The sequence below is a fragment of the Diachasma alloeum genome, unplaced genomic scaffold (genome assembly GCF_001412515.2).
Source record: "Diachasma alloeum isolate Michigan unplaced genomic scaffold, Dall2.0 Dall_scaffold_00206, whole genome shotgun sequence".
In the NCBI taxonomy this organism is placed as follows: domain Eukaryota; kingdom Metazoa; phylum Arthropoda; class Insecta; order Hymenoptera; family Braconidae; genus Diachasma; species Diachasma alloeum.
This window is the reverse complement of record NW_021680371.1, coordinates 602,268-628,898: the sequence shown is the minus strand read 5'-3', so window position 1 is coordinate 628,898 and position 26,631 is coordinate 602,268. Positions and strand designations below refer to the sequence as shown.

The following is a 26,631-nucleotide window of genomic DNA, read 5'->3' as shown; positions in this document are numbered from 1 at the left end:
GAACAATTTTTTCCCGTGTTAAATGAAATTGCCTGTTGCGCGACGTTGCTGGGAACTCGCTAAACGCGCCCGGGAAGTGTAGAATGGATTCGGCAACGCTGGAGCCTAAATAACACGGCGGCACTCTCCCGTGAAGGTGACTAAAGTCGCATTTTCCCGTCAGGTGACCAGACTAGGGTTAATGGCAATCGATAGAGCTCGACCATACCTACATTTGAAAAAAAAAGATTCAATTCCATGCATTCATTAGCGAACAATTAAAGAAAAACTTTACCACACACATACGTTCGCACACGGTCTAAAAATTGCATTTTCGGCCTTTTGGATCATAATGGGTCCATATAACACAAAAATCCAAAACTTAAAATCCATTCGGAAGCAAAAATCACTTCGAGTACTTGTATATTGCGTATGAAATCAGAATTCTATCGGAATAGCGAAGTCTCGGAGAGTTGAGAAAAGTAGGTGATTAGATTGAAAAGCAGATCTGCAGATCATGTCGACATTTCGAATTTTGATTGTGATCATTACCACTTATACGTCTGCGGTCACACCTTCCAACATAGGGGCCTAGTCGCATATGACCCCCATGTGACGACGCGTGTGGTGATGCCTTCTATCTCATAGTAACGTGGGAGTGACTCACCCCCGTTCCCACTCGCCCTTCACTAAACTCCGAAATTCGGAACCGAGCGGAACGAATAGCCACATAGGTACCCACCCCGTTTCTAAGCTCATGATTGTACGCATCATGCCCAGTAGCTTGCCAAGTAGAGATCCAAACGGGAAAATTTATTTGTTGCAATATTTTCTTCAAAATCAACAATTTAGGTGAGCTTCGCATTAAAAAAAATCCTGATCGATAGAATGATCACACGACTAATATCAATGATCATTTGATTTTGAAAAAGGGCGTAAGTATTATGGAAAAGAAACATACACTCCGCTTTGCATCATTTGCTTTTCATAAGTAAATAGCATATTACGATACAAGCGAAAACAAGTGGAAAATTGGTTTTTATTGATATATTTTTTTGCTGATAAATTGGCAATATGATTCCGAATGGTTATTTTGCACAGCATCTGCTTCTATACTATATAATTCATCGTTACATATCATTTTATTAAATTCAATGAAATTTCTTCTTGAATCATTCGTGTTGCATGTTTACCTTAGTTCAATATTTGATGAAATTTCAAATATGAAATAATATATACCATCCAGCTATTTGATGAAAGTAAATTCGAAGTAGGTCGTTTTAATGATAACTGAATCAATTTTTGGCCTTTCTTTTCTTTATTCAAATAATCAGTGGAAGTAAATTTTCCAAAAGCCGTAAAATCATCAAACCTTTGAAGACTATGAGAATAATTTCCGAAATTCTTTTATAAATCGAATGGAAGAATGGTGCTATCTATATTATGGAATGAATTTGAAATATCACATTTGAAGAAACTATCAGGAAATTCACTTTCATAGCAATTTACGAAAAATTCTAGATTTACAAAAGTCATCCTTAAAATCAAACCAACGAGTATAGGTATCATAACGATCTTTTAACTTCGACGGAGTGGCTTTAAAACTAATGTTTTCAGCGATCATTGAATGAATTTAGAGCATAATATTCTAAGATATCCTCGGAATTTTAATCTTTATAAAATACAAAATTTTGGCACTTTGTTCTTAAAATTAAAAGAACGATTACAGTTATCGCCTTCATCTTCGAACTCTGTCGAAAAGACATCCCAAGAATTTTTTCAATATATCATTCAATGAAGCCAGAACAATTTTTTTTAGTTATGGTGAGATAACCATTTTTTTTTAATTCAAAAATATAATATATAGATGAAATTTTAGTTAATGTGCACTGATAGAGCTCAACAATACCTATATTTAAAAAAAAATGATTTAATTCCATCAATTCATTAACGAGCAATTGCAGAAAAAGTTTGTCACGTACATACATACATGCATACGGACAAGGTCTAAAAATGGCATATTCAGACGTTTTGGATCATGATAGGTTGATATAACAAAAAAATTGCGAAACTCAAATTTGAACGCTTACCCTGCTTCCATTCGGAAGAAAAAGTACTTGTTGAGAAGTGTGAGGGTTACAAGCCGAGCCGAAGGCAATATTTATAATCACACTCGTCAGGAAGTACATTTTTGCATATGTGTCGTACGATTTTTTATGATACTGATGAGAGAAAGGTGGTTCTTTGCGCGCGAAACGTGCAAAATGTGCAACCAAAAAAAAGTACTGATTCAAGTCGACGTCGATTTGATCCTAAGAGATTTTTGGCTTGATTCAAGCCAAATGACTCGGACTATGCCAATCCGGATTCTGGGTCTAATATAAGTCGAAAGGTGGTTCATTTCAAGCCGAAATCAGTCTGAATCAAGCCGAAAAATCGGTCTGAATTAAACCAAAAAATCGGCTTGAATCAAACCGAAAAATCGGCTTGAATCAAACCGAAGAACGGAGTGATTCACGCCGAAATTCTGCCTGTTCCAGACAGTAGATAGCGTCTTGATTCAATTTGATTTTTCGGTTTGATTCAAGTCGATTTTTCGATCTGATTCAAGTCGTTTTTTCGGTGATTCAAGCCGATTTTGGGGGTACCCTTTTTTTCATTTCTATCATAAAACGAATATTATTCTCAAGCACAATATCAATAGGATTCCTTGCACTTAAAAATTGAGATGCAACCAATGTGAATCGTTGCGTTATTGTCAAATCATGAGAACGTATAATACTTTCTTTTCATTGCAAGCGAAGTTTCACCTCCAGTTGAATGTTTTTCTATTCACCCCAGAAAGAAGGAGTGGCCAGCAAATATTGACTCTAAAAAAATAACATTCTTTCCGAAATGCGAATTCTTTCCAAAAAATATTATATCCAATAATCACCGAGAAGCCTCAAAACTCTAAACTCACCGTGACTCCATATAAGTAAATATTGCTTTTTTTCGTTTGCACTTCATTAAACAAAAGGAGAAATGAAGAAGCGACAATTTTTGAAACATGCTGTGGACAGCTTCGGTGAGTTGATACTCAGATGTTTCACTTTTCTCGTCGCACACACTTGAGTCTCGTAAGTGTTCCCATGCGTATCAGTTTGTTCCTCTTCTACATTTCCTCAACACAGTAAACCCACTACCGATTGTAAAAAACATTACGATATTCGATATTGGATAATTCACTGCATAACATTCCGGATCACTCAGACTACCTTAAGCGCACATCAGGAAATCAACAAATTACTTTTGCCTGAAACCACAGAGCCGGAAGTGTGATGATGCTATGATTGCAAAACATTATTTATTTCCTCTTCCCCATTTGGATAAATGGCAGTAGGTTCGTAACCAATCGAGGAAATAATTTGGATCTCATGAAATACCAAATTCAATTAGACTTTCGCATCGCTGTCATCGTCGACGGATATGGTTCATTCCATATTCTTTCTCTTTGTTTTGAAACCAGTCACTGGAGTAAAACAGTGTGAATCAAACGCTGCACTTATTAGTGCGCGTTGTACCACACATGCGAAACGAAACTCGAAAAATAACTGGATCGATTGAAGGCGCCCCAGCGTCACTGCATGGCCTCGGCTCTTCTTCAAAGGATATACCAAGGGTAGTTCCTGGCACGACACCCCACAGGGTACTGGAGCGCCCTGTACTGTGGACCAAACATCTGTCGAAACCCCCTCCAGTCTCACTGGGTTTAACCAACTGTATAGAATACTAGCACGAGCCAGATTTGGACACCCGAGTTTTTTAAAAGAGCATGATATATTTCCTACAGTGTGGTATAGTCTCTGCGTTTACAGTGATCCTGTACGCGTACTATATAGTCCCAGAGACAATTTCATTACTTTTGAAGTTTCCAGAGTTGTGGATCGGTAGTTCTTTCGGCCGGCAAATTTTGCCACTCCATTGCCTTTCATATTTATTCAACATTTTAACGGTCTTTATTAACATATATAACAATCAAGTACATCGAGTAACAGTATCACAATGGGCTTGAACTTAAGAATAGTTAATACAGCTTCAGCCCGAAGGCTATTACATGTATTTTGGATCAAAAATTTAAGGATCAAAGAAAAAACCCTATTTCATATATTTATTTATTTCATTGTCATTAACAATCGATTATTTCAATTATTGCTTGAAGAAACGAAATATCTCTTTTGTATGAATGAAATCAGCGATGAATTTTTTTCCCTCTTCTACAGGAATCCATACGCTATATGGTAGATCTACTTCTGTAGAAACGATCAGTAAAAAAAATTGTGTAGAAAAAATTAATAGAACTTGATCTCTCTGTACAACTTATTCTGTTGCTTTTGTTTCTATAAGAATGTCTCGGGTTGAACTGCACAAATTTTTTGCTTGAATTTTGAAATAAGAAAAAGACAAAAAAGCAGAGAAAATAACAGAAAATTTATGCCGAGAAATTCCTCTAGAAAATATCTCCATAGAATGAGTTCAATAATAAGTTCAATGGTGAAGGTAACAAGTTGACTTATGCAACAGTTACCTTTTAGATCAAAATCTCAAAGTCTGAGAGAGATAGCGAATTTTCTCCAATGTGTTTTGTTGTAGAACTAAATGAAAGCTACAAGAAAGGTCTTCGCAAAAATGTCGCTACCTCAGTACAATCATCATCATTTTGTTAGAGTTTTTTCATCACTTTTGCGTAGAGTGAAATTTTGCGTCAGAAACCCTTTGGAGGGTAGCACTCGCCATTACACGTATGAAAAAATCTTGTAGGATTTCCTATAGGATTTTTCTGATAGAATTTCCCGCAGGATTTCCTGTAGGATTGCCTATAGGATTCCCTCTAAAATTTCCAATCAGATTTATGACCCTAATCCTGACTCTTGAGACCGATTGGTTTCGAGTTTCAATTTTGTGTGTTACTTTCTATAGAAAACCCTATAGTGAATCCTATAGAAAATCCTATAGGAAATCCTAGAGGAAATCCCACCAGAAAAATCCGATAGGAAATGTTCGAATTCTCCATAGGATTTCCTATAGGATTTCCTTAGGATTTCCTATAGGATTTCCTTAGGATTTCCTATAGGAAATCCTATGGAGAATTCAAACATTTCCTATCGGATTTTTCTGGTGGGATTTCCTCTAGAATTTCCTATAGGATTTTCTAATGTTCGAATTCTCCATAGGATTTCCTATAGGAAATCCTAAGGAAATCCTATAGGAAATCCTATGGAGAATTCGAACATTTCCTATAGGATTTTTCTGGTGGGATTTCCTATAGGATTTTCTGTAGGATTTTCTATAGGGTTTCCTATAGAATCCACTATAGGGTTTTTTATAGAAAGTAACACACAAAATTGAGACTCGAAACCAATCGGTCACAAGACTCAGGATTAGGATCATAAATCTGATAGGAAATTCTATAGGGAATCCTATAGGAAATCCTACAGGAAATCCTGTGGGAAATCCTATCAGAAATATCCTATAGAAAATGTTCGAATTCTCCATAGCATCCTATAGCATTTTTTCATACGTGTAGGGGGCCAACCCAAGTAGAAATTCAAATCAGGATTGAATAAGACACCAGTAAAAACTGACATTCATCAGTTTTGGATCAGAAATGTAACGCTTGTTTGGATCCATGCTTATAGTTAAAATTCTAGAATCCGATCTTTTTGAACAGTACCGGATTCGATACGGATTTAGTTGAGATTTGACTGATCAGAATAGGATCACAATTCACTCCGCCACATTGGATCCAGATACTCCATTCAGAATTTCATCAGATCCTGATTCGAAAATCTAATCATGAAATTCTGACCAGTATTGAACCTAAAACTGATCCCGACCCAAGCAAACAGTGAAATTTCCATTCGGGTATCATGAATAAAAAACGGAACATTCGCATCGTATGATAAATGAAAAACAAATAAAAATACAATGTATTTTAATTGTTTCCAAGTAAAGCGACGTAATGTGAACGCTCCGTTTTTTCTTCACTTGGCCCCCATCCAGCACTGTACACCTCCCACAGCATAAAATCATTATAACCATATGGGCCCGATAATACTTTTATCGCCATGTGCCATAAAATATTTTATGTCACCGGGCCGGAAAACCGCAATCTAACCGAGCGAAGCGGGTTTATCGGGCCTAATGTCATATAATACTTTTACGCACTCGTATCGAAATACATTATTGCATGAACGTGCGGAAAGTGATATAATTACCGTTTGAAGAATCAATCATTTGCAATTAGATCGCTTCCTGAGTTCCGCAAGTCGTTACCATAGACAACGCGTGTGCAACCAAGTGGTGATCGTGAAAACATACATACCCATTTTGAGTGATTAGAGTTCATTTTTTGAATGAAAGACAATTTTTTTTTCGAATTCAATTTTAATCATGTGCCTCATTCAATGTCCAGCAGACAAAAAACTTTATTTTGAGAGATATATCCGTGATCTCTAGGAATCGATTCTTATTTTATAGAAATCAATTCAATTATTTATTTATTCTTTGGTGATTACAAGTGGTAAGTTTATCTTTGTTACACACCATCACAAAAAAAAGAAATTCTAAGACAATTAGAGAGAAAAAAAAATAATTACGAATTTTCTGTCAGTGACCCGTTTTGCCCTAGGAGTCCGTCTTGCCATCCCGGTCCATTTTGCCCTACACTCCCCTAAAAATCTAAACGGGCCCATGAAAGAGTCTGACTTACTGAAGGCTATGACAAAGATATCACTAGAATAAATAAGGAGAATATACCGGCGGCGGTGGCTGTGTGGTTAGATCGCGGGGTTGGCACGCGGACGACTCGTGTTCGATTCCCGTTGGGGGGGGAGGGAGGCAAAATGTTTTTTTAACGCTCTAATTCTTACAGTTTCATTGTCCGAGCAGGAGTCTCGCAAGGGACGACTGTACCTGCCCGGGTAGAAATCAGGCCGCTCGAGCTCGGCTCGGAACCCGTATCCCAGCTAGAAATACGCCACTCCGCGCCAGCTTGGGGCAAACTCCACGCGCGTCACATGTACCCGAGGTTGAGCCGCGTCACGCGCTCACAGCCCAGCGTTAAACTATTACCCGAAACGCTTCGCCGGGCTTTAGTTGAATGGCCACTGCTCAACCTCAGGTTCATCTCCAATTACTCAATCCCAGTATACTTAACCTCAATAATGATTTGACAGGTCCGATGGCATCGTGATTTGAGCGAAAAAACAATCGAATAAATGTGAAGATGGCATGCTTTTTCAGATGAACAATCACAAGCTCATCAGAAATAACGTGATATTAACTAATCGAATGGGATTAATCTGAAAATACAAGGTTGAACAATTCACTGAAACGTAGTCAAAACTTTCTTTTTTCTCGCGAATACAACAAACAAAATCAAGAAAAATAATCACTTGAAAAACGTTAACGAGCCTTTATTATTAATTATCAACACTACAGGAGAGGATACTCTTCATTTTTCGATAGGCCTACGAGTTCTAAGAATATTCTACGATTTATTAGGGAAATGTTGAATACAGGTATGCCAAAATAACACGCATGAAAAAATTCAACAGAAAAACCTAGCGCTTTCTATTAAATTTCTATTGGAATTCTATGAGAATTCTCTGGAAGTTCTATTAGAATTCTATTCGTTTCTTGCGCCGATTCTATAGGAGATTATGCAACTTCATAGAGTCTTTTTGTTAAGGTAAAATTTGGTGCAAGAAAGTAAATAGGTTTTTATGTTCCTATAGATTTTCTTAGGCGTAAGATTTCTAAGTTTTTTCCGCTCAGTTTTTCTTCTGTTCTTTTAATCAAATGCAGGAACAAAACTTGGAAAATTCATGCCCAATAGTTTCTGTGGAAGAAATCCTAACAGAATAAATTATCTAGAAAAATCAATGGATTTTTTTCTACAAACAAATATCTATTAAAAATGCAGGGGAAAGTTGCATAATTTTCAATGGAATTGACGCAAAAAAAATAGAATTTTTCAATAGAATTGCAATAAAACTTAAATAGAATTCTCATAGAGCTCCAATAGAAATTCAATAGGAATTCTTAGAGAAAGTGCCAGGTTTTATATTCGATGACAGAGGGAAAAATCAGTAAATTTCAAATTTTATAGAAAGTTCAGTGGAATTCCATTTTTTTTTATAGTAAGAAGACAAGGATTTTCCAAAGTATTCAAATTTAAAATCGATATTCTAAAAATGCATAAATATCATTCTATTCCACCCTCCACTCGACACGACATGACTCAATCGGAGCTGAGTTCTAAGCGTTGAGCCACAGCTCAAACTCAAGTGCCGGGTTATGCCATCTGATGAGTGTTCGACTGTGAGCCGGTATGGAGCGGCGTGTCGCGGCGTGAACTCGGGTCAAGCGGCAAGCCGAGGCTGAGCTCGCGCTCACCCGAGTTGCGGCTGAATCCCCGGTTGAATTTCTACCCGGGTGGTCAAGGTTTTTCCCTCAAGTAAGGTTTTTCTTAGCCCTCGGCGAATCGTAAAAACCCGATGGGGTAGGGTGAACAGGCCAATTGCTGAACTTTTAAGGGAAATTCGACTTTCGTGGTGGGATCTAAAGTAAAAGAATCAGCTAAATGGGGATATAATGGCTTCCATACCTTCAAGAATGTTTTAAATGTTTTAAAGTGTGTCCTCATCGGCCGGCGACTTCTCGTCTACTCGAATTCACTGTTCAATACGCAACAATTTCTACACTGATGATTAAAACATATCATCTTAACTTTAATGATAATCTTGAGCTTTCACCAATAAGTTGTTTAATTACGGTATTCTTTTATATAGATTTTTCTGGAATTTTTAAGAGTAATCTCAGTTCGATAGTACAAACGGTTGCCAAGATCGGCGATTGTTTGAAATTTGTTAATAACAAATCAGTAATTCAATGAATCGAAATTTCGTTTGCCCCATTCGATAAAGGAATGTATAGAGTATATATAGAGTATATATCTCGATAAACGAGAGCTAATAATACAGATAGATTGTGATAGGAACAGAAAGACATTTTCAAGTTGATGGTTGTGGAGAAAATCGGGTGAGCGGTATTACCCGCTGAGCGCACATTCTCCCCTAGGCATGATCAGGTAACGCCTAATGAGAGCCTGACCAAGTTTTGATCCAGTCGATCGAATCCCGAAAACTAACGGCGAGTTCAGATCAAGTTCTGGTCAAGTAGGCATGATCAGGTGACGCTTGATGAGGAGCTGACCAAGTTTTGATCCAGTCGATCGAATCCCGAAAACTAACGGCGAGTTCAGATCAAGTTCTGGTCAAGTAGGCATGATCAGGTGACGCTTGATGAGGAGCTGACCAAGTTTTGATCCAGTCGATCGAATCCCGAAAACTAACGGCGAGTTCAGATCAAGTTCTGGTCAAGTAGGCATGATCAGGTGACGCTTGATGAGGAGCTGACCAAGTTTTGATCCAGTCGATCGAATCCCGAAAACTAACGGCGAGTTCAGATCAAGTTCTGGTCAAGTAGGCATGATCAGGTGACGCTTGATGAGGAGCTGACCAAGTGTTGATCCACTCGATCGGATCCCAAAAACTTCAGACGGGCTCAGATGTAGTTCTGATCAGGTAGACATGATCTCAGTCTGAGGACAGATTGCCTAAACTTAATTTGATCCGATTCGGATTTGATGCAATTGATTTTCATTTGAACGGGGTTAATTAAAAAAAAATGATAAGGTTCGGATCCGGTTTACTTAATCTTATTTTGAACAAACCTTTTCCTAGGATCAAATTTTTAATTAATTAAAATTTTTAATTAATTTTTAATCAATTTTTCAATTAATTTTTAATTGATTTTTGAATTAATTAATTGTGCGGAGAGAGAGAGAGGGGTGGCTCAATAACCACATATAGTCGAAGTGTCACACTCACAAGCAAATTATCTTGACTAAAAAAAACTTATCAAGCTCCCATTTGTTCATTAGTGTTATGATTATCAGGATTATTATCCATTAATGAAATGGATAAAATTTTAACTAAAATCTAGAAACTAGATTTCAGAAAACTGAAAACTGACTTTTTAGAAAAAAATTGTTCAAAATCAAGGATTAAAATGAGGATTATTTTAAACCAAAATATACTTAATTTTAGAAATAATATTTCCTAAAATCTAGAAATTTTTTGTAATTTTTGAGGGAGGTTTTTACAGAGGGGGAGACGGGATTATGAATTCACAACCAAAAAATTGAATCAGTGAGTCTTTCAAAAATATCTCGGAAACTAAGAGAGATAGCGAATTTTTACTGAAAATTTGGTAGGGAGACGGAGGAGGAAAATTGGGGGGGAGGAGACTTTTATTGAATTCTCGATGTACAACCCCCCCCCTATTTTCCCCTTAGTTTTGGAGATATCTTTGAAAAACTCACTGACTCAATTTTTTTGGTTGTGAATTCCCAATGCTCACCCCCTCCCCCAAATTTTCAGGAAAAAATTCGCTAAAGTCCCCTCCTTCTTTTTGCAAAATCCCCCCTCCTCACATCGGAAATTACCGATATTTGGACACCCCTCCCTATGTATGGGGCACTTAAGCCCTTTAAATACCTCAGCCACAATTTTTTAGTTCAATCTGAAAATTTTCTACAATTAAGAAAAATTCAGCATTCGTTTTGGAAAATATTTGTTCCTAAAAACAAGCCCCAAATTCGTTAGTGTTTAGGATCCCACCAGGGATGAAGCTTAAGAATTGGATTTTCTAAAATCTACTAAAATCCCTCCCTCCTCCCAAGTTTTCACTAAAAATTCTCTATCTCCCTTAGTTTCGGAGATGTTTTTGAAAAACTCACCGACTCGATTTTTTTGGTTGTGAATTCTCAATTTACAACCCCCTTCACACTCTTTGCAAAATCCACCCTCAAAAATAAAAAAAAATTCTAGATTTCAGAAATTTTTTTTTCTAAAATTAAGTGTTTTTTGGTTCAAAATTAACCCCAATTTTGATCATTAATTTTAAACGATTTTTTTCTAAAACTGAGGAAAAAGTTTCTTTATTTTAGAAATCTGAAGGTTAGAAATCACGGTTTCTAAAATTTAGAAATTTTTATCTAATGCTAATCCACTTTTTTCTCTGTGTATTTTGACCCTTATATTCTGACACTTAGTGTCTGACCTTTGCATTACACTTAGGAGGGTTGGCTGTAACCCGGCCTGATACAAAACAATCATCTCCGAATTGAAATACCCATCCCCCACTTGAGTACAAAATATACTTGAATCAAGAGTAATATACTTGAATCAAGTATATTTTATACTCGATTTAAGTATACAAGATCTATGCGCGCGTACTCGCGCGCGCTGATCTATTCATTTGTTAAAACGAAGAAATGGAATTCATTGAATTTCATTTCCTCATGAATACCTTATAAATATTGATAATGAATCAAAGAGAATTCGACTAATGATTGAAGTGAATAGCGAAGTAGAGTAAAAGAATCTATAAAGAATTTTTCATTTTCAATTAATTATCTTTAATTTTTTTAAATAATCGGTCTCCATAAAAGGACAAAATTTATTAATTTCACCGATGATATATATACATGTGAAAAAATATATATATATATATATATATATATATATATATATATATATATANCACATCATTTTCGCGTCATATATATATGTGAAATTATGTCACTGAAGAATGTGAAAATGCCGCGTGTTTTTTTTTGTGAATAACTTCGTGTCACATATTGACCAATCAGAATTGAGGATTAGCGGTCAGGCCGTTTCGAGATATTTCGATATAAAACAATTTCACGTTTCGTTCATCTTTAGTAAAATAGGATTATTCTGGACTCAAGCATATTTTATACTCAATTCAAGTACATTTTTTTTTCATGCAAAAAATAACGTCGGCTGGTTTTTACATTTTTAACATCTATTACGAACATTACGGGTTTTTCATAATGTCACATAAAAAACTGCGGTTATCGACAGATGCGCAACCCTGAGGTTGACGCTGAGAAACAAATGAAGAATCAGAATTTGAAGTCTCCACAAGGAGGTGGCGTCAAGCACAGTTCGCCCGGAACCGTGAGCGAGAGCACTCATCCGTTTTAGACGTATAATTAATTCACAATTTATATTCATCCGAGCATTCCTCAATATATTGATAATCATGCATTTTGTTCAAATATATTTTATGAGTTTGATTTAATATTCCCCACATAGCGATAATATAATTTTTCAAGTTAAAATCGAGTGTAAAAATCTACCAATTCTGTGAGAAGTGCCCAGCTTGTCCACCGGGATTTTTTGCATTTACTGATACAGAAAACTGTGTTTCACATCGATACTTGTCGGAAATTCGGCCGGCACCGAAACAAAAAGACTTTCAAACCGCAATGGCAGTCGAACAGCATCATGATAAATCTTGAAAAAAACAAAGCAGTTTGTAATTTTTGTTAAAGTCAACGTGAATATTTTTTTTCGCTTATTGAGTTCTTCAGCAACGAAAACATCTATAAAAATGTCGACATTTTCCAAGACAGATAAATTAAAAGGTAATTCTCCTCTGCGCCGAAGATCAGGTATTTTTTTCCTATATTTATTAACATTCTGTAACATCAAGAAATAGATCCATCTACTGGGATTGATAGAACTTTTTCGAGCCGATACACCATGATTAACCTATCACGGACGGGGCCCTTCTGTTACCAAGCGTAGTGTGTACTCAATACGACTCGACTTCGGTTATTCCTACTGAATGGAAAATTATGAAACGGGTGTCTAATTGAAGCTACAGCATTCCGATTTCCAATTTTGTTTGTCTATTCAGGTTATTCTCCATAGCTTTGGAAATAATCAATTTTGAAAAGAAGCGTTCATCGACCCCGTACGTGAGGGGCTAAAGGTGCGTACGAGATCCAGACGAGACTTCACTCTGAAGAGATCGTCTAGCTTTTAAAAAAATATGGAAATTATTGGGACTGTCTCAGTCTCAAAAGGAATACTATCGTCTCCTCTGGTCATTACTTGGAGATAATTTGTCTCGCCACAGTCCTCACTTTTTTCGGTTTTTCATGGTTGGTCTCGGTTCCAGTCTCGGTCTGGTGCGCGTTAAAAATAGGAAAAAAGAGAAAGCGAGAGGAGATAAATTTTTTGAGTCGTGAAAACGGAAGGTAAATTTCCATCTTGTTTCAGAGCGAGAAGATCCCTCCAAAGTGAAGTCTCGTGTGAGTCTCGTGCACACCCCTAACTCTGATTCATCAATCCTATTTACAAATATTCTATAAGGAACAAAGTTATATTACAATAAATCACGTATGAAAAAATTCAACAGAAAACTTTAGCGAATTCGCTAGAAAATTCTATTGAATTCTGTAAAAATTCTATGGGGATTCTATTGAAATTCTAGGGAGTTCTCATTACGATTCTTTTTTTTTTTTTTTATGCTTTTTTTATATCGCTTCGAGTCTGATGAGACTATATGGCGATTGATCAAGACTTTAAAAATGGTTAGATCTCACCATTCTACCCGGCCAGGAATCGAACCTGGAACCTATCCGTTGTGAGGCAACGGCCTTAACCACTACGCCAGGCCACCGGGCCATTACGATTCTGTTGGTTGTTGCGCAGATTCTATTAGATATTTCATAGGAAAAAATCAATAGATTTCGATTTTTCTGTTGGAATTTTTCTCTTGACATTTTTTTCTATTAAAATGATTGGGCTCGGATTTCCCAAGTTTTTCCACTACAATTTGTTTTTTTTTTGCATTACAGGATTCGAGTGCAAAAATTTCATGCCCAAGTATTTTTATAGAAAAATTCCAAGAGAATATTCGTATAGAAAAATCGAAATCTGTTGACTTTTTCCTATCAAATATCTCATAGAATCAGCGCAAAAAAACAAATAGAATTTCGAAAGAATTCCAATAGAATTTTCTAGCGAATTCACTAAGTTTTTCTATTGAATTTGTTCATACGGGATTAGATGGGCCATAAAATAGATCTCGCGAAATTTTTGCGAAAATTCCTAAATAATCATCGATTTACAACAAATTGCAAAAAAAAATGTAATCATTGTTAAATCGGAGATTATCTAACAAATAAACAGATGAAATGTCAAGAGACTAAAAAAAAATAATTATAAAAAATATAGTATGGCATGTTTGCTACAAATTACATTGCATTTCGGAGAATGTGTGGACATTTTTTCAAAACTCACACTAGTTCCATGCGGTATCTGTATAAAATTTTGTAGGGGAGGATGGGGTAAAATGGACACTTTTGATTTTTTTTAAATTATTCATAACTCACAAACAGATTTATCAATTGAGCTCAGTCTGTGCTCATCACCAAGAGGAATCATTGTTCTTTCTATTGGAAAATAAAATAATTCCATTTCATGAGCAATTCAACACGTGATGAACATTTCAAAAAAAGTCAAAAGTGTTCATTTTACCCCACCCTCCCCTACTCATCTCCTGCTCTTGTTCAAACATTATTTATGAGCTGTTTTTCTTATTCAAAGGTGTTCAATTGTTATTACAAACAGTCCTCTTCGCATTGTGATTAAGGAGAACACAGGTTTGCTAGGTCATTTACGTATTTTCATAATCAATCCATCTTTCTTTGCCCAGGGGGTGATCGAGGCCGCAAGCCCTCCCGAGGTGGCCATCACGGTGAATCCAACAATCGTTCAGACCTCCGGAGACTCTTTCGAAATCATGGAGCAGGAGGTAATTGCTGAAAGCACTTATCCAGATTTTTCTAACAATATTTCCTCAAGGTAGACAATTTCACTGGATGAAAAATCGGTTAACCCCTGACCTCACTTCACCCACTCGAAAATTAATGGGGATTTTTGATAGTACTCGTTATGTATTTTCTTAGATTTGTTGGAGCATCGGTAGTAGAAATGAGTAAATTTGAATGAAGTAAATAAAAAATTCCGATGAGATGACGTCGAGTAGAATAAACAAAAATCAGATTGTGAATCTTTTATTATGAAAAACAAGCAGGGGTACGAGCCTATCCGACAGAAGGCATGTGACCGTTACTACTTGTGTTATTAGTCTATTTCTTTTTTTCGTTCCAATTCCATTGGTAGTAAGCTTCTAAATGGATTCGTAGCAATTCCCTATTTTGAAAAAAAAAATTGAAATCGATGCAGTAATTTTTGAGATATTGGGGAAAAACGAAATTGAAACAAGTTGTTATATCTCAGAAATTACGGGACCGACCAGGCTGAAACCGCACGCCAATGTTGAGCTCATTGATAGCTATACTGAGCTAAAATTTCAGATTTTTATTTACAAATTTCACTGTATTTATGTTGAATTTTCGAAAAATTAATCACCAAAATCCAATTTGTTGGATTCATACATACATGGCGCCAAAAACATCATCTTTTGACGTTTCATAACATTCCAGACAAAGAAAAATCGGCCAAAACCAAGGCTTCCATTGGGAAGCAAAAATCAACAATTGCATAATTAATTGATCTGATTGGATGAGGTCAAAACCTAAATTTTCCCTCTAACGTAAATTTATCAAGATTTCATTATTTCTCATCACGCTGTGTCTAGAGTGACCTCAATACTGATGAGAAAAGAATTCTTCGATTCCTGCACAGATAGAAGGATTTAGTTGCTGTTGACTAGGCTTTTTAACTACTATCACGATTCGCTAACTATTAACGAATCATGGTAGTAGTTAACCCTAGACTGGTCACCATGCGAGGGAATTGCCGCAACATGTCGTTTTATTCATCTTGCCATCGACTGGTTGACCGGAAAAATTTGAAAAATATTTAATTCGTCAATTGAATTATCTGATAAAATTCGCAGAGTACATATTGTCGCCATAGATCCAAAGCGGCGTAAGTACCACCTCCGCCCCTTTTTGAAAGCCAAAGGGACGTAAAACACGTGTCAATGTTTGTTCGACCGTCATTCAATTTATGATCAAAATTCCATTGATATAAAAAACTCTAACAATAGGGTGTAATTACACTGATAGAATGATTCATTTATTCCAAACGAGATTCGTTATTCCGTTTCAAAATTCTGTGTCATTTTCAGGTGAATATCATATCAAAAATTGTGATGAAAAATTGGTGTGAAATCATTTATTTTATTCATTGATCTCCACTGGTCGACCAATCCCAATGAGAAAAATGACACTTGGTCAAGAAACTCACCACTCATTTTTCTTTTTCAAACTGAAATACGACTGACACGCATTTGGGAACAGGAAATATCGTTGAGGGCGTTGTTTTTTGCCAATATGGCCGTCAAAGAGGTACACACACACGCGCTCACACAACCCCCCATTTGCTTGTGTATCGTAGATGTGCACCCTTAACGCAGACATTCATAGAGGGCGTCTTGTTATTTAGCGTCCCCATTTGACGCTTTGTTATTGTCCATGCATGGAGGTAATCACGTGGAATTTTTGAATTTCGAATTAGTCGCCGCCACCTGGGGTGTCACAAATTAGATGAGATGTGACGGTGACAGGGTAAAACAGTCACGTGTGTCATGTGACAATAAATTGTTATGGTTGGCCGTGTCACATGACTGTCACTGACATGTCATATGACCGGTCAGAGTGACGTGTCATGTCATTTTTTCGCATCCCTGGCGTGCAACTAGCAATAGTCTACTGTAAATAATCAAATAATTATCAATGCACAAATTAAAAAACCCAGAGGCACACGGATATTTTTACAATTAACCTTGCCTCCTCTGTCTGATAGGAGATTCACATCGTGGACCCTCTCCATGTAGCAGTCACGGAGGCGCCAGCAGTCATTCAGAGCACCAGAGCTCCTCTCGAGGCGGTCGAGCTAGAGGTCGAGGACGTGGACTTCGGTTGAGAAGCTATGATACTACTCGATATGGTGGCAGGGCTCGTGTTTATGGACGAAGAGAACGCTACTTCCACCTTGATCCAATGGTCCAGAGAAGCATTAATAGTCTCTTGTCGCTATCAAAAACTCCTTACCCCCGGGAATCCGACTCAAACGATCCAGACTCAAACGACCAAGAGGCTGCTGACTCTGAGGACAAATACAGCCACATCGAAGATTCGAAATTCAAACGAGAATTCCTTGATATTGTTTCCGGAAGTTTTCAAGAGAATCTGTTGAGATCTTTATCAATGAGCTGCAAGCTCATTCAAAATGATAGATTGAATAAAAAATTGAAAGATGAGCAATGTAAGAGAGAATCCCTCGACAACTATAAAGAAATGCAAGAGTTTCGTGCGAAATTGCCTTCTTACAAAATGAAAGATGAAATCCTTGATCTCATTCGTGGGAATCAAGTTGTGGTAATCAGCGGAGAGACAGGCTGCGGAAAAACAACACAAGTAGCTCAATTCATCCTCGATGACGAGATTAAACAAGGTAGAGGAAGTACAACAAAAATTGTCTGCACACAACCACGAAGGATCTCTGCAATTTCCGTTGCTGAGAGAGTCGCAGCAGAGCGTGCAGAGACTCTCGGAAGATCAGTGGGTTATCAAATACGATTGGAGAGGATAGTCTCCAGGGATTATGGTAGCATGCTCTTCTGCACAACTGGACTGCTCCTTCAGTACATGAGGAGTGATCCTGCATTGCGTGATTTCTCTCACATAATACTTGACGAAATTCATGAACGAAGTACAGACAGCGATTTAATCATCACACTTTTGAAGCAGATCATTCCGAAGAGACCAGACCTTAAAGTTGTCTTAATGAGCGCCACTCTAAACTCTGAAACATTTGCTCATTATTACGACGATTGTCCTAATATTCACATCCCAGGATTTATTTATCCAGTGGAGGAGTTTTATCTCGAGGACATCCTGGTGCTGCTAGCAGATTTTCGATTCCCTTCATCAGAGGGCCGAAATAATTTAAGGAAATTCCTTAAATCGAATGAGAAGTCTAAGACTTTCACGGATTTCATCGAACCCACTGTAAAGCAAATGGAGGCTGAAAGATCATACCCTTTGCGCGTCATTAATGAACTCAAAAATTGGAAAAGTGAAGACTTGAACCTAGAACTTATAGAAGAGCTTTTGGTGTGGATTTCTGCTTCGAAAGGACCAGGAGCCATTCTTGTCTTTCTACCAGGCATGCTGGACATTTCAAATCTAAACGGACGGCTTCTAAATGCAGAGCAATTCCCCGCCGATAAATTCCACATTTATCCTCTACATTCAAAGCTCCCAACAGTTGATCAGAAATTGATTTTTGAGACTCCTATTGAGGGCGTGAGGAAAATAATCCTCGCCACATCAATTGCTGAGACGTCTATCACAATCGAAGATGTTGTTTATGTCGTGGATTGTGGGAGAAGTAAATTAACGCGATTCGATCTTGGCAGCAAGCTTGAGACTCTCGAATCTGAGTGGGAATGCATTGCAAATGCTAAGCAACGAAAGGGTCGAGCTGGGAGAGTTCAGCCTGGTGAAGTTTACAGATTATACACCAGAGTTAGAGAACAGACGTTCAAGCAATTCCCACCCCCAGAGATATTAAGAACCCCTCTGGAGCAAGTCATATTACAAGTGAAAATGCTACAACTTGGAAAAGCCGAAGTTTTCCTGGGAAGACTCATGGATCCCCCAGAGGATAAGGCAATTCATCTGGCACTTGATTTATTGAGAAGTTTAAACGCCCTTGATAGTGATGAGAACTTGACTCCACTCGGTTATCATCTTGCGAAACTACCTCTGGATCCTCGAACTGGGAAAATGATTTTGTTGGCGTCCTTTTTCTCCTGTGTGGACCCGGTCTTCGGGATCGCAGCGAGTCTAGCATTCAAGGAACCTTTCCTCTGTCCTCTTAATAAGGAGGAAGAGGCGAAGAAGGCGAAATTCAATCTTGGTGTGGACAAATACAGTGATCACATTGCTCTTGCAGAAGCTTTGAGGCAATACGAGAGAGCTTTACGAAAGAGGGCAGCTGGAGATTTTTGCCATGATAATTTTTTATCGCGGAATACTCTGAAGTTATTGATTGATATGAAGAGACAATTTGCGGGCCATCTGCATGAGATGAAGTTTCTGGAGAGTGACAACCCGAAAGACGCAAGTGCCAACAGAAATTCCCACAACACGGCGATGGTCAAAGCAATTATTTGCGCAGCACTATATCCGAATGTGGCGATCGTAGACGCAGAATGGCGGGGGCCTGACGGGGTCCTGCTAAATGTGAAAACATCTGAGGATGGACCCGTGAGAATTCATCCTCGCAGTATTAATTCAAAGATAACGCAATTACCGTCGCCATATGTGACGTACTTCCTGAAACAAAAGTCCGGTGCTATTTTCTTACACGACACAACTTTTGTTAGTGAAGCAGCACTGATTTTAGCGGCACCAGAGTGCACCGTAAGACCTCAAGGTCAGAGATCTCAGATCATTTTGGGTGAATCCTTGTCATTTCCCTGCAACCAGTCAACAGGTAGGATGATTCAGAGACTCCGAGAAGAAATGCATAAAGTGCTGGAGCATAAAATCACTCATCCTGGGGCTATCAAGTGGCAAACGCAAGAGGATCGTGTTATCGGAGCCATCATTGAGCTTGTGTCTGAGACCGATTTCAGTAGATATTGCCGTAGTTGGGACTATAGGTTTTGATAATTTGATTTTACTGATTTGTTTTGCTATCATTAGCGGATGCTTATTTCCACAGTTCCGCGTCTTTTTTTAATAATTGAGAATAATTGATGATTTAGTAATCGATAATAAGGAGTGCAAGGATAGTGTGGCGTCGGCGAGCTTTGTAGTTGGGCTACTGGAGAGTCTCTCATCGCGGTTACTTCTTCGATGGGCTACCATAGGAAAGAATTAAGAGAAAGAAAATGATTGAAACTTTATTGATGCCGTTGACATAATGAATAATTCGTTGTTAGGTGCCGCATTATGTTTTTTATCTTATCTCCAGGATAAAAGAGCAATCGTACTCTGTTCAACATGGTTGTATGTTAACGTATATGAATGAATAATAGATTAATACTGAATGGTCGGTTTCAATTTACTCTTCCCTCCGACCCCTTTTGTTTGTGCATAAAAAGTACCCTTGCACCTTTTAACCCTAGTCTGGTCTCCAAACGCGACCCTGCGACTTAGTCACCTCCGTGGGGATTTCCCGCCGTGTTATTTAGGCTTTAGCGTTGCCGAATTCATTCTGCAATGCCCGGGCGCGTTTAGCGGGTTTCTGGCGACGTCGCGTCATGGCCAATTTCAGTTAACAGGGAAAAAAATAATTTATCTGTCCGAAATAATTTGTTTTCTTTAGGAATTTTGGGAAATATGTTGTCTTAAAAATTACTACTTTTTTTTAGACGCTTCAATTGACAAAGTCAAATTTTTTGGAATTTTTTGAGGAAATGAATTTCTGAATTTTTAAAGAAAAACGAGGCGTGGCGGGGTTTTCCTCATAGGTGACTAATCTAGGGTTAATGAATTTATGATTCCAGAAAACATGGTACTGACAATTAGAAAGTTATTTAATTTTAATAGAAAAAATACTAAAATTGAGTATTGCGAGTAAGGGGGACGGGAATTTTGTAATTTGTGACTATTCGTAACGAACGTGAAACGAGGATTTCCTGAATCAAGATGCTACACCGTAATTAACGAAGATAACTTGAGAAAACAAGCAGGGGATAGCGAGCATACGACAGCGCGCCATATGACAGTGAGCATGTCACAGAATGATGTCTTATTTTTTTTCGCTATCAATACATTGATGGCGGCCTTACGAATGGGCTGAAATTATTACAAAAGTTTACAGTTTTACTACACTAACTAGCAGCAAAAATTTCAAATGTTTGCTGCCACCAACATGGGTGTTATAAAAAGTCTAATGTTTCAAATACGTCGTATGGGCGGGTATACATATTTTCTGTCCAAATTTCAAGTTGATATCTCGATTCTTGCACAACCTAGCGTGATTACAAAGTTTTTTTATGAAAAAACAGAAAAACGGGAATATCTCAAAAACTTTATACGAACGGGTACATATGTTTTGATTGATTTAGGTAGGAGGCATCGAAGTGCACATTTTGAACACAAAAAAAATCGAAATTGATCCACTAGTTTTGACGATATTTTCGGAAAACTATTTAAAAACGAACCGCTTTTTCTCAAAAACTAGTAGATCGATCGGGCTGAAATTTTGCACAGAGTTAGTCCTCATCAACACATATAATTTGACAAAATTTCAGATTTTTGGAATTAGTTTAGCCACTTATTTACTTGATTTTCTGAGAATTGAGAATCGGGAGGGTGGCGACGGACATCCCTCACATACACTGTTAGAAAAAACATAATTTCATGGACAGTCGACTACTAATTTTCAGGACAGTGACACTGAATGTGATTTAGGGGGAAAAATCATGAAATTTCAGGCTTCACTGGAAATTCAGTAAAATTTTTGAATTTTAAGCAGCATAAAGACGAGAATTCCTTAATTTATTTGAATTTCTACTCTAATATGAATATTCAGTGCTGAATTACATTGAATTTTCAGTGAGATCTGAAATTTCGTGATTTAAAAAAAAATTCAAGAACTGGAATACCGGACTTTTCTACTTTTCTATTCATTTTCAGTGCAAAATGGAACTAAAGTTGACACTTCTCTATGATTTTTCCACGAAATTCTGAATTTTCAGTGACGAAATTTATTGAAATTTCAGTGGTAATTAAATTTGATGAAAATTTCCAAAAAATGTACCGGAAATTTAAGACCAAAATTTTTGACAGTGTATAGACATGGTCGTCAAACTTCCTATTTTTACGCTTCCAATCAAAATTAGAGAATGTCAAAATTGGATTATTACAATGCTTTCATTCGGAAGCAAAAAGATGTTAAACTAAAAATTCCAAGGTTTTTATTTTAAGAACACAAAGATTCTAAATTTCGAACCCAAGATTGCTTTGAAATAAGAGAAATGATGCCTCAATTTAATTCCTTTTTGCTGTCCAGATTTCAAACCTACAGAATACAGAAATCCAGAGGCTTTACTGAGAGTAAAATCTTTTTTCAAATTCATTTTGTTCCTCTTTTTTTGTGATGATCACGTAATTTTATGCTGTCATCACTGAATTTTTCCATCATAGTAGGCAGCGTGCAATTTCAAATTCCTGTAACGTCATTTTTAATAACGTTCCCTGAATATTGATGGTAGAAACCGAATAAAGTGTTTTCACCAAGGTCACGTATCGTTTCATGATTGCGGTACTTTCTGGTAATTTTCACATTATTCTCTGATGATTTATCCGGTCTCCTTTTTCTCCGCGTAGCACGGAGAAAATGATTGAGATTTTCCATTTCAATTATGGGGAATGTGTGACATTTACAATTTTGTATCGCGTATTTCAAAACATTCAACTAACGACTCACCATCACTAACTGTTTTCGGCGGCTGTTTTCGGAGGTGTCCAATTAAATGGACCTGTCTCACCGTTGTGTAAGCAGTTGATATATTATGTAATTTATTATTTGACACTACATCGTCTACTCATCGACTATAATAAAGTAATACGTAAGATCCAAATTTTTATTCGTTACTGAGAATGTTATAAAACTTTATTGGTATTCAATACAGAGGAAAAAGTTTCTCGTTTCCAGTAAAAATTTCTGCACTCTATGACTGTATCATTCTGAAATCTAGTGGGCAAAAAATTCCGAGAGAAAGTGAAATTTTTAATTATTTTACGAAAATCTTTCCTTGGAACCAGCGAAAAATGTCGAATTCTCAGTGATTTTTATTAAATTTGGTTTAATTATACCTAAATCCAGACAAATTTTCTCTTATTTGCGCTCATACATAAAAAAAAAAAATAAAAAAACCTAGTGAATTCGCTAGACACTTATAGTGATTTCCAATGAACTTTCTAGTAGTTTTTGGCCGATTCGATTAAAATGTTCAATAGAAAATATTGTATGGAAAAAGTCAGTAAAATTCGATTTTTTCATACAACTTATTCTATTGAGAGATTTTCGAAACAATTTCGTCGCTTCAAATTTTTCAAGTTTTTGTCATTCTATTCTTCTTTTCTTTTCACCGAGAAAATTAATCAAAAAACTTGGAAAATTTAAGCCGAGGAAATTTTATAGAATATATCTCAATGGAATAAATTAAATAGAAAAATCGAATTCTATTGCCTTTTTTGTAGAATATTTTCTATTGAACGTAGCAATTGAATCGATCAAAAGCTAATAGAAAGTTCAATAAAAATCCTAGAGAATTGTCTCACGACTTCGCTAGGTCTTTCTGTGAAATTTTTAGTTTCTGGTACTCACATTCGTTGGAAACGAAGTTTGTGCGCGAGTGATCTATAATATTTTATATTAGACCCTGCAGAAGTCGAGTTTGAAAAGAAAAGATAGAAAATAACTCAATAGAATAAGTTCTATAGAAAAATCGAATTCTATTGACTTATTTACAGAATATTTGCTATTGAAAATTTCCATAAAATCGGCCAAAAACTAATAAAAAGTTTAATAGAAATCTAATAGAATTGTCTAGCAAATTCCCTAGGTTTTTCAATGAAATTTTTTCGTGTGTTTTGAGTAATAATTGAAGAATATCAAAATAAATAATAGAAAATGATGACTTCTTTTTATTCCAAGTTAGGATTTTGAATGTAAGAAACATTAATATTCCTCAGACATTAATATTCCTCATAATGCTCTGAATTACGACCCATATGAAATTAATCTCGAAATAAAAAATTTGATATCCATTACACAACTTGTTCATAACAATTAGTGCATAAAAGGAAACTTATGAATTGTCAACATCAACAATTATACGGGAATGAACAACGTAACGGGTGTGGAGAGGAAGCATTCTACGTAAATATTTAGGACAGCGCGCTGAACTTTTCGCAATCCTCACTTTGACGCGCCTTCCAGTCTGTTGCTCCAGACCTTGCGATTCCTCTCTTTCAAGCGCGCGGAAAACTATTTTCGATCCCAACTCAAAATGTGTGTTGGGTACACATGCGTATCCTTATGTTCTCGGGTTATATGCATCCGGTGCATACACACTAATAATGCGATAAATCAATTATGTTCTATTTTTCTGCACAGCGATTTTTTTTTTCCAAGAACATGTCACTGATTTGTAGGAATCTATCACCGATTATTGGTGATACTCGACCCTGACTAGAACAATTCTGTTTATCAGTAATTTCTATCACTGAAATTTGGTGACAGATTCATGAAAATCTGAGATGAGTACCTGAAAATTAGTGACAAAACCACTGATCTCCACACTAAGAGAAAAACAACAGAGTTCTCCAACGAGTCTTACTGCTGCCAAAAAAAAACGTTTGTTCAAAATGATCAAAAAAGGTTTTTTGTCCGAAACATGCGAAGGCGTACCCCGAGATTTAAAATTTTTATCGCGCAAAAAGATTTCGTCTTTTCAAAAAACTTTTATTCTCTGTGCAAGCAAGAAATGTAATTTCTAGCACAACTTCTTCATTATTCGATGCTCCCATATGCATTCTGCTCGTTTTATATGAAACGAGGGATAGTCGTTTGTCGTTTCGGCTGTTCAATAATCACAGACAAAAAATGAATTCTTAAATGAAACAATAATAATGATATGACAGCAATCTTGTAACTTAGAGACTAAATATTTCTTGATAAACTTCCCTCTATAAAAGATATTTTTATCGTGAAAACGCACCGTCTTGTATGAATGATCCGCCTCTTGAGCCTAATATCTCGTTGTTATTGAACGCAGAGCAATTACTCATGTTTGAGATTTTCAAATTCGAACCAAACAATAATTTTTTTGATAATTTTCAACTAACGATTTTGTTGGCCCAAACAGACTTGTTTGAGAACTTACTCGTCTTTCTCTCAGTGCAGAATGCTGCACGCGAATTCCACAATCACTAATCCCTGAATTTTTTTTCTTTATTGTTGATCCCCGAAAATTGACAATATATTCCTAAAAATTAAGGGTGGATTACTAAAAATTAGCGATATATTTTTGGAAATCACAATCTTTTTTTTTGTTTGCTCCTATCAAATCAGTAGCGAAGCGATAAACCGCGTCAAATAAGTCGATTTCGACTATAGGCCAATTTTTCACGAATATCTCGGAATCTAAAAGAGATAGAAAATCTTTTTTCAAAACCTTTTTTGTAGAGCCAATTGAGATTTATAAAAAAGGGCATAAGAAAAATTTTGCTATCTCTCTTAGATTCCGAGATATCCATCAAAAACTGACCTAAAGTCCAAATCGACTTAACCCGGTTTACCGCTTCGCTACTGCATTGTGATTAGAAATTATGTACGATTAGACGCAATTTGCACTTTGTATAGATCATTCCTCCAATAGCAATTGTGAGAAGGTCTACGACATTGGCTGTGCGCTGCCGTATTCCACGGCGAGGTCGCTGCTGGAACCCTATGCAACACTGACGCGGTGCTCTCCCATTTTTTCATTTCATCGATAATTACAATCATCAATTAGTAGCGAGCGATTATTATTCACTAGCAAATCGTTAATCCTCTAATAATTGATTTGAATTAATACGCATAATCTGAAGCTGGCAAATTCTTAACCCTAGATTGGTCGCCATGCGAGGGAATTGCCGCAACGTGTCGTTTTTCTCGTCTTGTCACTGGCTGGTTGACCGGAAAAATCCGAAAAAATTTGAATTCGTCAATTAAAGTATCTGGAAATTTTAGTATTGTTTTTTAAATATTACATCCCAAATTCTGGAAGAAAAAAAATCATTTCCAACAGTTGAACAATTTTTTCCCATGTTAAATGAAATTGCCCGTTGCGCGACGTTGCTGGAAACTCGTTAAACGCGCCCGGGCAGTGTAGAGTGAATTCGGCAACGCTGGAGCCTAAATAACACGGTGGCAAATCCCCGCGGAGGTGACCAGAGTCGCAAGTTCCCGTCAGGTGACCAAACTAGGGTTAATTGACGGGATTTGAGATTAGGGCGGATACAAATAGGTCCATCTCGCACAAACCCCGCACGCCGTGTCTCAGCGAGGTACTTCGCCGCAGAGAGCAATGTCGCGCGCCAACTTACGCCGCGACGTTTCTGCGCAATGAAATTTCTACTAGGGTATTTCCCAATCTAAGAGAGATAGCTAAATTTTTCTAATTACATTTGTTATAGCTCTCAATCGGCTCTACAAAAAAGGTTATAACAAAAATTTTGCTATCTCCTTCAGATTCCGAGATATTCACTGAAAACTGGCCAATAGTCAAAATTAACTTGAACCGTTTTACTACTTCGCTACTAAAATGAACCGTTTCTTCGGCTGCATGTTAAAAAATCTATAAAAAAGGTCGGGTTTAGTGTGCGAGTCAATCGATTGCGGTGACGGAAAACGTCGACATTAAAACGCTTAAATATGTACGGAAAAGCACAAGAACCGCACTCCTCCCTTTCAACATACACAAAGTAGTAGACTCCACAAGAATTCACAAACTATTGGAATCCACGTGGAATATAATACATGGATTCCAATAGTTGTTCACATAATAGGTGTCCTACTTACGACAATGACGGACGCTATTAGAAAATTACTCTTGAAATTTCAAGGGAAAAAACATGAAATTTCTGTATATTTCTTCATGGACGAATCATTTAATTCCGTG

The 26,631-nt window shown here is 36.9% G+C and overlaps 1 protein-coding gene across 1 annotated transcript; it reads left to right on the top strand.

Annotated features, from left to right (window-relative positions):
* The first annotated feature begins 12,075 nt into the window (after nucleotides 1-12,075).
* Nucleotides 12,076-19,952, top strand: LOC107036219 (ATP-dependent DNA/RNA helicase DHX36). The gene is made up of 3 exons (XM_015254012.1): nucleotides 12,076-12,541; nucleotides 14,623-14,721; nucleotides 16,743-19,952. The coding sequence occupies exons 1-3, from the start codon at nucleotides 12,508-12,510 to the stop codon at nucleotides 19,616-19,618; spliced, it is 3,009 nt and encodes a 1,002-aa protein (XP_015109498.1). The 5' UTR covers nucleotides 12,076-12,507; the 3' UTR covers nucleotides 19,619-19,952.
* Nucleotides 19,953-26,631: the final 6,679 nt, after the last annotated feature.

Coding starts and splice junctions, on each gene's coding strand:
- LOC107036219 (XM_015254012.1), top strand. CDS start 12,508: ATGTCGACATTTTCCAAGACAGATAAATTAAAAG. Junction 12,542..14,622: donor CAAGACAGATAAATTAAAAG/GTAATTCTCCTC, acceptor TTCTTTGCCCAG/GGGGTGATCGAGGCCGCAAG. Junction 14,722..16,742: donor TCGAAATCATGGAGCAGGAG/GTAATTGCTGAA, acceptor TCTGTCTGATAG/GAGATTCACATCGTGGACCC.